We start from the raw sequence: 13796 nt of genomic DNA, 5'->3' as shown, positions 1-13796 counted from the left end.
GGAGTGGGGCTCTGGCCTCGGGAAGCGGGGTCCTACGTGAAGCAGCTCAGAGGCACCCACAGGTCCGGGAATGTGTGTGTTTCTTGAGCAGAGTAATAGTGACAAATTTCTCACGTAGAAAATCCTTCTGTACATTCTTCAAAGAAGGAAAACTGAAAACACTTTTATCCATTTTGAAAAGGAAATGAGTAAAACAAAGGAAAACCACAGCCCCCCCTTAGTGAAATGTAGGAAGTCACCTTGTTCACCAGCAGCAGCGAGCATCTGCTGCTGGGGGTGGGGGTCCCAGCCTCCCCGTGTTCTCTCATCTCAGCCTCAAGTGGAGCCATGGAGACGGAGAAGCAGCAGCAAAAAGAAAAACCAAACTCTGAAAGGTGAGCGCCTGCCAGTCAGCCCTGAGCGCCCCGGTTCCTCCGTCCCCCCTGCTCCGAGGGCCCAGCTCCACTGTCTCCAGGACACCAGGGTCTGAGCCTGTCCCTCAGGAAACGGAGCCCTGGCGGGGGGAGGGGGGGGCTCCCGGGAGGATGAGCGGAACCCGGACGCTCCCCAGATTCTGGGCCAGAACGAAGCCCCAAGGTGCTGGAAACAGGTGTCACCCAGCAGGAGCCACAGGGCCTTTTCGGGGAGGTGGGACCTCCGGCTCCAACTGTGGACAAGTTGTCCAACTTCACTCCTCTGTGAGGAGGCGACCCGCTCCTTTCTCCCCCAGCAAGGACATGAATGGGGAAGCACTTTGTAAAGGACAAAGCGATCCCCATCATGAGCCTTGTCATCACTGTGAGGGCACGTGGCCCTGGACAGTGATGTTTGGGGCTCCCGAGTCTAATCCCCCAAAGGTCTCCCCTAAAGGGACATTGCACCCAGCCTCCTGTAGGACCCCTGGGCCCCCGCCTTCATCTGTGACCCAGTCTCCTGTTTCCAGCTTGCAGAAATTTCCAGAAAGAACTGAAAGAGGTTCACAGCTTGGTTTCCCTTCTGCAAAGGTAAATAATCTTCCCCCTTCTCTCCTGGGTGGTTCTCCTAGAGTCTATGGTGTGACCCCAGGGCTGCAGGCACCCTGGGGCTGTTCTGGGGGGCTGGGTGGAGCCATGGGGACAGAGTGTGGCTGAAACCCTGGGGTGAGGGACAGCAGGAGCATTGTGAAGTGGGTGTGGGGGCTGGGAGGAGCCATGGGGACAGAGTGTGGCTGAAGCCCTGGGGTGAGGGACAGCGGGAGCATTGTGAAGTGGGTGTGGGGGCGTGGCAGGCCGTGGGGCCCACCCTCCTGGCCCCGGCTGCTCCTGGCTGCAGCTCATACCTCCTGTTCCCTGCAGCCATCTGGGGAAGCTCGCTGACCAGGGGGGCTTTCATCAGCTCTTACATCAAGCAGCCACTGGGCACGTGCACAAAGCAGCGCCTGCTGGAGCCCATCAACCATGCAGGGAGCCTGTGGAAGATGCTACTCCCACCGTGGCCCCGTCACCTTCCCCCGCTCCTCTGACAGGAGGCCTTCCACCTCTGGCCTCCCCCCTGCCAGCAGGACCTCAAGAAGACAAATCTAACTTAAAGAAAATCCTACTGGACACAGTCAGAAAGAGCTTACTTCCATGTAATTCCTATTTGGCATCTCTCATTCCATCCATCTCAGGCCTTGGCCATGCAAGCTACCCCATTTTATCCTTTTCCTGGTGGTGGGAAAGTACCAAGTCCTTGTTCTTGCCTAGCTCATTACAGCACAAGTGCCAGCAAGAACACGTGTCCTGCCATGCACCAGAGGCCTCGTTCTGGGGTGGCCTTACAAAGCAGATAGAGACTCTTAACCCCTCATTTGTCAATCCGGATGTCCAGAAGCTGCTTGAGATACTAATCACCAAAAGGGTAGAACTGAAGACTTGGAAGGAGAAGGAAAAGGGTGGGTCAGTTGTCAAACAGTGGTGCCCAGATGACCACATGAGCTCTTTGGGGACTATGCAGAAGTTGCTGGGTGCTAAGCAGACCACCGCCACCCCTCAATCCTTCTGGAACATGAACAACAAACCAGAGCAGCTGGCTGGTCCTCAGCCATTCTCATCCCCCAAGGTCTTGGAAGACCGCTTGAAGCAGAAATGCAGCCAGCTCTTCTGGGGTCTCCCCTCTCTGCACAGTGAGTCCCTGGTGGCCACTGCCTTGGTCTCTAGTCGCTCTTCTTCACTACAGATTCCCTCTGTTTTATTCAACGGGATCTCTAATAGCTTGCCAGTTCTAATCCAGGATCAAATATCTTCACGGTTTTCCCACGCCCCACCCTTGTTCTGCTGTGGAATGCAACCCCAACCCTCGACACTAAACTTGCCCCAGCCCCAGGCCCACCTTGCACCCTCTGTCCCAATCAGACCACCTTATCTCCCATCCCAGAGGAGGACCTGTGGGGTACCTTGCCCTTCATCCCAGAAGAAGACACGATTCTTCATCCCAAAAGAAATTCAACAACTGGAATGGCCCTTGTTGCCAAAGCAACAAGAAAGGGGGAAGACTTTACCTGCTATGATGAAAAGATCTCCGAAATTCTTTAGCCAAGAGCCTCCCCAGCTTCTGGAGGACAACCAGGCCTTCCAGGCTGACAGGTCAGTTTCCACCTTTCAGGGGGACTTTATCGTCTTTAATCTCCAGAAGCAACAACTTCAAAGGAGGCTCAACAGGGATAAACAGCAAGGCAACCTGCCCCACAGGATTCAACTGTCTCTGGAACTGATATGGCCTCAGGATGAATTCCCAGGGGTGAGTCATGCACAGGGAAAGCAGAGGCTTTCAAGGCCCTTTGTGTTTAAAGGCAAAAGCAGCCAGGCTACACGGAGGACCAGGTCCAGGTACCCTAGAAATTCCCATAGGAAGGGTCAAGCAAGATCCCAACTAGAGAAGAACTTCGGTAAGGGTCTACGGCAATGTCTAAAGAGGACCCCAACAGATCTCTCCAGGGTCTCAGCCAGGTACCCAGTGAAGTTTCTAGGAACCAACTCTGAGAAGGAGTTACAAAGACCCTTGATAAGGACCTTGAAGAGTGACCCAGGAAAATGCTTAGCCAGGGGCCCAGGTAAGAAACATCTAGAAAAAATCTTAAAGGTTCATTTGCACAGGAAATGGGGACAGATCAATGAGGGTTTGATCCCTGTGAGTGTGCGTCGATCCTGGTTTATGGCCAACCATGCTTTGCCCAAGTCCCACCCTCACATGGAAATCAGAAATCTAGCATCCTCGAACGATCAGAAACCCAGCGTAAACACCTCCCATGAGCTGTCCTTCCTTAGTCCTTACACTCAACAGAGGCTGGAAACACACATCATAAGGTTTCGGGTGAGGCATAGGTGGGACCTCCCTCTCCAAGGCTCTGAGCCCATAGATCTCAAGCTATGTGAAACTCAACCCTTGTCCCTTTCCCAGTCCCCCTTTCCCTGCTCAGCCACCTTTGTATCTGGGGCCCACTCGAAAGCCAAGTTCTACAAGTTCTTAGGAAAACCTCAGCCCCATCCAGGAGGGAAGGGGATAACAGAAGAGTCCATTCCCACCTCAGGGAGTCCCCTGCCTGTTCCCTCACCCACACGTGAGGAAATCCAGCAGGCCCTGGGAGGGACCTCACCTGGTGATGGCCATGAGTCCTCGGAGACCCCTTTATCAGGACAGGAAGGCAGATCACCTTCTCGGACCTCCACACTCAGCCTAATAAACAGAACCCCACAGAGCAAGACTGTTATGGGGGCCAAGAAAGACAACTTGGAACCAAGTCAAAGTTTAGTAATGGCCAGGAATGAGCTAAAGGAGGAGAGTGGGGGTCGGGCCTCACCAGACAAGGTAGCAATACTGGAAATGAAGTTCAAGTCCCAACCTCCAAGGGCTAAAGTGGCCATGGAGGCGATGGAGGTTGAGAAGACCCCTGCTTGGAAAGTCATCTTAAGACCCAGTGTTCTGGCGAACAACCAAACCATTTATGTGGATCTGAGGAGATCAGGATCTCCAAGCACTCGTAAAAGCCCCTCACCACCTACAGAGTTGCTTGCCCAAGATCCAAAGGAGCCAAGCCTTAAAACAAAGGTTAGTAAGTTTGAGGTCCAAGAGAAGGCAGAGTCAGAGAACCAGCCTCAAGGCCATACCACTGGTGTGCTGCTTCAAGATTCTCCCAGGGACATCCTCCTTCCAGACTTTGCCACTGGCATGTTTGTCCAAGACCGTGACACCAATGTGATCCTGCAAGACACTCAAACTAATGCTCTCCTTGCTGCAGACACCCTCACCACTTACAAGTCACCCTTCTGTTCCCAGAGGGAACGAGCCAGTGGAGATACACCAGCTTCCCCGGTACCACATGACCTTAGATCAAGTGGACCGAGCAGTGAGGGGCAGCAGGAGCCCAGCGTACCAAAAGTTGAGGAGTCATGTGAAAGCCAGACCAAGAGTGACTCCACTGATGAGACAGAGGACCAGAAGAGTCCCAGACCAGAAAAGCATGAAGAAGGGTTTGCAGAACCATCAGGAATCAGGGCTTCCCAAGCTAGTGGGACAGGCCACCCTCCCCAGGTCAGAGGAACAGGAGAGAGCTTTGGGAGCAAATACCTCCAGCTCATGCCAGCCAGACAGATTTTTCCAGAAAGCCACTTTAGAAAAAGGATGAGGAACTTCCTACAGTACCTTAATCTCAATAGAAAAGGCAAAGGACTGGAAGATCCCCTTCAAAAATGCACGTCTGCATCAGTCCCTGCCCAGAGCCAGGTACCAGTCAGAAGCAGATCGGTTACGGACAGCAGGGCTGTTGAAGCTCAGACGATAGTGACAGCTGTGGGACGAATCCTGGTGGAGAAATTGGGACTTCAGCAAGGAATTCGTGCCTCAGGGATAAATCAGCACAAAGAATTCCAGGCCCCAGTACGTGGGCAGTCCTGCCACCACAGGGTTCTCTCCTCCCCAGACCAGAGGAGAGTGATGAGAGAGACAGCCTCCAATCAGGAAGCCACCCCCAAGGGTTACAGCTGCCCTAACAAGAGCCAGCGGACCAGAGACAGGGACAGCCGGTGGGAAGGCCTACCCAGGGAGCTGGGGTCCCTAGGCAGACCCAGCCAGCACAGGCCCACAGTGGCAGGTGCCTCAGGCCATGCTCACCATTACCCAACACGCAGTCTTCAAAAATGTGTCCCATCCCATCAGGCAGAGTATACTTCTCAGACCTTTCCTGGTAGGAAAGTTTTCCTTCAAGAAAACATTGAGTATATACAAAGAAAGCCTATTGTTCCTCACATTAGCACATCCACTGTGTGCTAATGGAGTCTTCCTACCACAATTGTTATTGCTTCCCCCAAATATATGTTTTTTTCTCATGAGAGGTGCTGGCCTCTGTTTGTGCCCTGCTGGGGGGAAGGGAAGGATCAGGGTCTGCTCTCCCCAAGGGCCTGCTTTGGCTTCCAGAAAGGGATGGGGCCTTGGAGGGAGGGTGGTACACCCCCATCCCCTCCCACACATGCCTTCGGTTTCCGTGACATCATCATTAGGACAAGATGAACAAGACCCCAGCCCAGGATCTGGCTCTGCCCATCCTCTCCTGCTTTCTCTCTGCCTTGACCTTGTGCGGCTGTAGGGACGGTCTGCAGAGGCAGAAATCCCCTCAGGCTCCGGGACGTGTGGAAGACAGAGTCATATGTCAGGGTGGGGTGTGGAGTTTGGAGACATGCAAGGTTGGCCCTGAGTGCAGAGGTGGGAGAAATCCTGCCCCCCATCTCCTGGCGGGAGGAGAGGACAGCTACCCCAGGAACCCTTCTCTCCCTGATGAAGCTGGGTTGACATCAGCCTGGAGCCCCTCTTAGCTCAGTGTCACCCCTCTCCTTTCTCACACTCTGGAGCAGCAAGAGAGGAGCAGACTCGGTTCCAAGGGTGTGCAGGTGGGGAGCACAGAGGCCACTAGGACCAGTCTGCCCTGCCCCAGAGGAGCGACGGGCCCTGCTCACCTTCTGGGGGATGGAGGAGGGGTGTGTCTGTGAGGCAGGGGGACACCGCACCTAGGCTGGGATGCCAGGAAGGAGGCAAAGGGACTCTGTGTGCCCATACCTGGTGTGACGACCAAGGACCCGTGGTGTCCCACTGCCACCTACAGGCCCAGAGAAGTCGGAGGCCCATGGCTCTCCCCTCAGGGTCTTCACCCCACTCCAGCTGCCAGCCCAGGTGGAGAAAAGCCACCTGAGGCTCCCACACAGAGGGCCAGGCGCCCAGAGGCAGTAAGGCCTTTTGGGCAGGGAAGGTTAACTTCTGCACAATTTGATAAGCTTGCACGGGGTCGGGGCCTTGGGACAGACTTGTAGTCTATGACCTTTACTAGCATGTGTGGCCCAAGGACCACTCCCAGGGGACTGGTGGGGACTCAAAGGCCAAGAGACTGGCCTGGGTCACCTAGCAGGTCTTGCCTGGCTCCCCATCTTGGTTACCCCAGAGCCGGGAGGGAGAGGAGTCCATCAGATAGGTTTTGTCCCACACCCGGCTGGGAGGGACCTGTCCAGAATGAGGGTGCAGTCCAGGAGGGACCCCCCTGCTCCCAGCCCAACATCATCCTTTGGGCGCCCCCCCACACATCACTCGCATGGTGGAGAGTCCCGTTCCAGGAGGGACCCCTGATCCAGATAGCAGCAGGCATGGCTCTGCCCCCACGCTGTCAAGACCCCACATGTGGGAGGGGACCCGGGGTGCAGGGCAGAGTGGGCACGGGCCTGCTCTGCCGCTGCTTCTCTCTGGAGCCAGGTCCTGCCTCTAGGCCCCCAGGGTGGGCCCAGCAGTGACAGTGCAGCCAGGACCCAGGGGAGGCGGGACCAGGACAGAGGGCGCCCCGGGCCCTCAGGAGCTCAGAAGAGGGTGACCCGGAGCAGGGTCCCTGAGTCTGGCTGCTGCTAGGTCCTCCCAGTGGCACCGGAGGTGAGTTCTGGGATCTGGGGAGCCCGACGTGCACCCCACGCTCCTGTCGGGAGAAGTGCTACGGACAGGATGCTGGTGGAACAGCCAGAAACAGGAAGGAGCAAGTCCCTTTGCCCTTCTCCTGCCAGATGGTGCAAGGAGGCCAGAAAGGGAGAGCCCCACGCTGAGAGACCCCCAAGAGCCCTCTGACGGGGACCCACAGAGACCTCTGACGGAGACCCACACAGAGACCTCTGACGGAGACCCACACAGAGACCTCTGACGGAGACCCACACAGAGACCTCTGACGGAGACCCACACAGAGACCTCTGACGGAGACCCACACAGGGACCCACACAGAGACCTCTGACGGAGACCCACACAGGGACCCACACAGAGACCTCTGACGGAGACCCACACAGGGACCCACACAGAGACCTCTGACGGAGACCCACACAGGGACCCACACAGAGACCTCTGACGGAGATCCACACAGAGACCTCTGACGGAGACCCACACAGGGACCCACACAGAGACCTCTGACGGAGACCCACACAGAGACCTCTGACGGAGACCCACACAGAGATTCCACACAGAGACCTCTCCCGGAGACCCACACCAAGATCCCACACAAAGACCTCTGACAGAGACCTCCTACAGATACTTCCCACAGAGACGTACACCAAGACTTCTTATAGAGATCCACACAAAGCCCACCCAGACCCTACACAGAGACCTTTGACGGGGGCCAACATCAAGAGCCCGCACAGATACCATATCCAGGGATCATCCACAAAGACCTCCCTCACAGATCTTACACAGAAACTGTCACAACGGCTAACACCAAGAGACTTCACAGAGACCTGTGACAGAGATCCACAGAGACTTCACACAGAGACACCTCAGAAACAGATCTGAATACAGAGACCCACACACAGATCCGCATAGTTCACACAGAGGCCTCCCAGTGCCCCGCAGACACCAAAGACAGACCTTGAACAGAGGCCTCACCTCCATTCTTAGGGGCCTGAGTAGCCACCCAGTGACAGGCCCCTGCATGGATCTGAAGCCACTTAGCAAATTGGCAGTGCAGGGGAGTATCTGCAGCTGTGCTCCCCAGAGAAAATGCTTGTGTATGTTTTAATTATGAAAAAGACGTAGATTCCCCATGTAAACCTGAAAAATCCTTTCCTTCACAGAAAATTTTCATCAGCTTGAGCTCCGACCCACAGTTTAAAGAATCAGAAACTGAAAACGAACAAAATTTTGCCATCGTCTAATGAGGGAAGAACTCTTATTTGTCCAATTTTAGTTATTGTTTAGTAAAACGGCATCAGGGGTCACATTTTTTATTTTGTTAGGGACAAGTCCCTACCCTCAAAGCAACTTCTTCACGTTGGAAATGATGTAGGGAGGCCTAGAGAAACTGGAATGCAGGACGGAATGAACTGGCCAAGAAGCGTCTGACTCACGCTGTATGGACAGCACATTATTTGGCCCAGAACAGCTTGTGTTAGGGTTGTGAGGCTTTATTTTTAAATCAAACAATTCACAGTATCAAACACATGAAGCTGTTTTAGAAATGAGGCAGTTTTGGCAATATTTCTATTATATCCTCTGGCTTGCTTATATTTACTGTTAATAACATGAAATAATTACATCTTTTTGGGGGGGCTCCTTTTAAAATATGGTAATATCCTTAGATGATATCATGCATATCTCCAGAATAAGAAAAAAATCCTAATGCTCAGCTAAGGTAGCTTAAACTTCTGGATGATTCAGAAAGTTTCATATTTTGCATAATCCTAAGGAATGCTCATTTTCTAAGACTCAGGAAGTCAGGCTCTGTTTTATATTATCAGGCTAAAAAAAGGACACATTGTTTAAAATAATTTTGAAATCTTAGAAAATATTTCACTTAGTTGGTGCTTGACATATATATTACCTCAATTAAATTACTTGGGAATTGGCATTTTAACATCTGTTAAAGAAAGTATACATTTAATCAGCATTTCATTATAATAATAAAGATCTCACCATCTACCTAGTATTTTGCAAATTGGGCACTTAGCTGAGACTCCATATCTCCCACTGGTCAAAAGAATCCCGGTGCCCTTGACTTGATAAGATCTGTATAATAAACAGATGTCAAATACATGGTTAAATCTCTCAGGTCACCCATAAGGGTGACAACATCACAATCCTTTCTCTCAGAAGAGGGGAATGAGTTGGCGTCAGTTCTGTGGGTAGATGTGCATTTTTTTTTAATTAAGAAAAAAACATACTCAGGCAGTAAAATATTTCATGGAATCATAGCCATTAATGTTATTAATGTTATGAAATTTGTTCCCTTGGTGATACTTTCTCATGTTATTGAATTACAGAACTATGGAAAGTGGCCCTGGAGAGCCTCTAATGTCCGATCAATAGTATTTAACAACTAGGATAACTCATCACTTCCCTATAGATGCCTGCATCCACAACATTCCACAATCATAAAAAGGATACTTTCTTTTTTGGAAGTTGAAGCTATTTCTAAACCATATTTTTAGTTAGAATAAAACTAAATTCTTGTGGGGCACCTGGGTGGCACAGCGGTTAAGCGTCTGCCTTCGGCTCAGGGCGTGATCCCGGAGATCTGGGATCGAGCCCCACATCAGGCTCCTCCGCTATGAGCCTGCTTCTTCCTCTCCCACTCCCCCTGCTTGTGTTCCCTCTCTCGCTGGCTGTCTCTATCTCTGTCGAATAAATAAATAAATAAATCTAAAAAAAAAAAAAACTAAATTCTTGTAAGAGGTATAAAATAATGTAACTTCCAACAAAATAGATGAGGATTTAGGAAATGCTACCATCTTTTGTAGGAAAACACATCTGCCTCATCTCATCCTGATAACGGGAAACGAGGGTGACACAGCTCTTTGCTCTGAGCATTTTTATGTGTGTGCTTTACTTGGTCTGGTGGGTCAGATGCATTAATATTCTTCTTTTTTTTTTTTTTTGAAGATGTGTGGGGCAGAATATTTTTACAGAAGTGATGAATAGGATATGTGTCTTGTTAATTAGTTTCAATAGCCATTCTTATTCCACTTGGAATAAGGGCAAGCAGAATAACCAACACAAATATTTTCTGGGAAGTGATTCCATTACCTCAAACCTTTCTCAATGGAAGAAGAGCTGGAGGCCTCAGGTAGGAAGCTGAGATACTGCCCTCCACCACCTCACCCCATAACCCTGCCTCATTGTCAGAGGCTTACTGGAGACTTCAGTTGAAGAAGTAGGTAAAGAGAAAAAGAAAAAGTGGAAGAGGAGAAGCAGGAGCAGAGAGGGAACAGGAGAAGAGGGGAGATGAAGAGCCATTACCAAACACACACACACACACACACACACACACACACACACACAAAATGGTAGTGGCCTCTTCTCTATCCCAGTCACCTCGTTAACAAATGGGGACCCCATGGCATGGAGAGACTCCCCAAGCCACATGTATACTCGGTTTCCACATCTGAGTCTAATCCAATGCTTCCTGTACTTCATGGCACAATCGGCATGAGAGGGTCCCTTTCCTAAGTCGGACAGCTGATATCCCTACAGGAAATTATTCCCACCACCACCAGGTGATGGTACATATCACTATTTCAGAGAGAAAAGAAGAAGTCACTTTGCCATTCAGATAATGAAATATTTCAGAGTGGAAACCTCTCCTGATCATAGTCTGTTTTTAATCATAGTGTGGTTTAAAAAGAGAAGAATGACAAAAGAAGAGAATTTAATTCTATTAACTTCCATGAAAACCAGTGCAATGGAGTGTTCCACTTCTCCCTCTGGGTAGAATTCCATCATGAGAAGTGTACCTTTCTCTGCATCTTGAATCCACCTGAAATTCAAAGTAGTCCTCACAGATTTTGAGGGTTGGAGGCAAAAGTACACAAAATCCAGTTCCTGGAGATACCATCCCTGCTCTGCTCACCTGAGAGGCGTGGGGGGCCATTAGGAGTGAGGCCCCTTGGTGGAGGGACTCACCAAGGGAGTGGACAGGACAGTACATGGAGGTGCAGAAGGAAAATATTAGAACTTCCAGTTGGAATCTTTTTCATCTCATTTTTTAAAAAATCCCTATATTTATATAAGCTTTATCATGGATATAAATTATGGACTCATAGTGCATGCAGTTAATTTGCAAATCCATAAACATACACGCATAAGATGCTGCATGCTCAGAAAGATTTTTATGGGCTAAAAGAATGATAGAAATGTTAGCACGGACATGAACAAGATTCCTGGTCTTTTCTAAGAAACAAGACCCAGAATCCTAAACAACCGTGGGTTCTGGGCTCCATCAGGTAAACCATGTGTAAGGCCTGTCCAGCAAGAATGAGGGCCATGGAACTCTAGAAGTGCTGTTTCACCAAATTCGGCAACTCGAAGGGGCCCCATCAGCCCTGATTATCCCCTCTTAGGCAGAAGGTGGGTAACACAGAGGTAAGTGGACCGTTCTGCTCCGACTTACCTGCAAACACCATGTGGCTGTGGATTAATAGGACCCCAAGCCTGTGGTGAAGAGCTGTGTTGAGTAAAAAATGAAAAAGACCCCAGATTCAGTTAGAATACTGTGCAGGAACCTCATGCCCTCCCAGGACCATCAGACCTGCAGGAGGTGTGGGGAGGGTGCAGAATCAGTGGAGACCCCGGACAGCGTTTAGCGGAGATCGCACACCCCATACTCAGGAGAATGGCTTACAGTTAAGAATGCAATGGTTTGCATTTCCATTACATTTTTGCAAGTATCCTATCGGTTTCAAGGCAAAACTTTGAAGGTAGTAGTTTTATTTACCAATTTAAAAAATGGTAAATCCACTGGAAGATGTTATTTGCTTCGGATCATGTGATCAGTTCGGGGGAGAGAAAAGAAGGGATTCATGTAGTCAAGCATATGGACACTGATTTGACTAAGAACCAAGGGGACTAAGAATATTGGACAAAATTAAACAGACTGGATGTTCCTTGGGTGCACAAGCACTGATCTTGCTCACAAACTGGCATATTAAGACAGACCTCTAGCTACAAGGTCAAGCAACTGCTGTGAGTCCACGTTAAGCATGGGCAGATCAGGAAATACCCCAAGGTAGAGGTGCAAGCAGGGATGAAGGGAGTTTAGCCAATGATGCCGTTTTAGCGAAGGCGACCTCTGTAATGGTCAGCTCTTGCCATCGGAAGATGATGTGAGAAGAACAAGCTGAGAAAGAGAAGTATTTCAACTTTGATGCCAAAATCGGTCACCTGGACGTATCACTAGATGTAGAAAACGGGCTGAACTGAGAGTCTAACTGGTTGATCCACGACGCGCTGTCTACATTCCCCGCTTATCTTCTTCTGGAAGGCTGTCATTATTTCTCAGACTGTGTGATCTCTAACATGCTGGGAGAGTCCAATATACTTGTCAAGGTGAAGCCAGACATCAGTGACAGACTCAGAGGAAGTGTGAAAGTCTTGCAACCTCCCAGAGAGACACAGCCACTGAACGACATGTTTCACAGCATGACGTGATAGGATATGATATATGATTGATGTGTCCATAAACAGAGGAATGGTGAAAAATACTATAAATTATAAATGCAAAAAAAGTGACCCTTGGTAATCTCTGGAGAAGGACTCTATTTTTAACTTCCTTTTACAGCTTTCGAGGGCTATCATGTCTGTGTTTTTTTAGTAGGGTAAGTAACACTTCTGCCCTTACTCAGCATATGGTTAATTTATCAGTAAATAAATTCTTATTAAAACCCTTTGTATTCAAATTACAAGCAGACTTTATATAATGAAGTTTTTTGTGAATGTCTTCTTTGTTTTATATCATTCCACTCTGATACCATTCCACTAGTTTTCCAGGGAATAACATTGGGATGGTGTAGAGATAGATGTTGAAATCTTAAGCAAAGTGTATCAACAAGCCCAGGCTGAGACAGTATTTAAGGGAGGGTACGTGAACTGAAATCATCTTGGTGGTTTTAACATTTATGAATTTTTACTATGTCAAAATAAACATAAAATTTGGGAGTGGAAGAGTTAAGTAAATCTTAGAGAATATATCCAAGCCAGCAATGCACTTACCCATTAATCTATTTCTCCTCCATGTATTGAATGGGTTTGGCTAGAAGACCTGTACATTTCACTGATTTCTACAATTCAAGAATTATGTCTCCCAATTGAGGCTAAAAGCTTCCCCCATGCTTCCTTTTACTCATGGGGGTGTGGGGGGAAACCAGCCCTGCTAATATCCAGAAGATCCAGAAGTGGCCCTCACTCACACCAGAACCATATTACTCTCCTCTTAGACATAAATACCAAGAGGTATCACAGAACAGCAATACCAGACAAAGTTACTCTGAGACCATGATAAAGTGAGACAAAAATAAAGGTAATTCACAATTGTTTTCTAAGTGTAGAAAGAAAGATCACGGTGCCCCCCCAAAAATACCAGACACCCCATTCTTTTGGTTAAAATGAGTGACATCTACCTCATTACCAGGAATGGTTTATTCTGACTATAATCCTCCCTCAAAGATTTATTGAGCTATCAATTACAGAATTGCCTCTGCTTTCAGCATCCAATCTAAAGTGACCCCCCACTTTTAGGCCCTCCTTCGAATCACCCAACCAAAACCCAACACAACAGTAGATTTTTTTCTAACACCTCTTACCCAGACACCTCATGGTTTCCCATGGTGTACATCCTTCCTCTGTGCAATGAATAATAAACCCAACCTGTTCTGGATAGAACTTTGTTCATAGAGTGTTTCTGGTGGTCTCTGGCTGGAGGACATGGACTTTGGAATGATCTCATCTCAACCAGCTGACTCTCCCGCCCCAAGGAGAACATCCCCATTCTTCAGCCCTTCCTCCAAACACCAGTTACTCCA

At 49.4% G+C, this 13796-nt stretch overlaps 1 protein-coding gene across 1 annotated transcript; it reads left to right on the top strand.

Annotated features, from left to right (window-relative positions):
- Nucleotides 1-327: 327 nt before the first annotated feature.
- On the top strand, nucleotides 328-8159 carry LOC103663319 (spermatogenesis-associated protein 31E1-like). Its single transcript, XM_008691005.1, has 3 exons — nucleotides 328-374; nucleotides 1314-4872; nucleotides 8079-8159. The coding sequence occupies exons 1-3, from the start codon at nucleotides 328-330 to the stop codon at nucleotides 8157-8159; spliced, it is 3687 nt and encodes a 1228-aa protein (XP_008689227.1).
- The last annotated feature ends 5637 nt before the right edge of the window (nucleotides 8160-13796 follow it).

The sequence above is a fragment of the Ursus maritimus genome, unplaced genomic scaffold, assembly GCF_017311325.1.
Source record: "Ursus maritimus isolate PB19 unplaced genomic scaffold, ASM1731132v1 scaffold_34, whole genome shotgun sequence".
Taxonomy (NCBI): domain Eukaryota; kingdom Metazoa; phylum Chordata; class Mammalia; order Carnivora; family Ursidae; genus Ursus; species Ursus maritimus.
The sequence above is the reverse complement of the archived record's forward strand: the minus strand, read 5'-3'. Positions and strand labels throughout refer to the sequence as shown.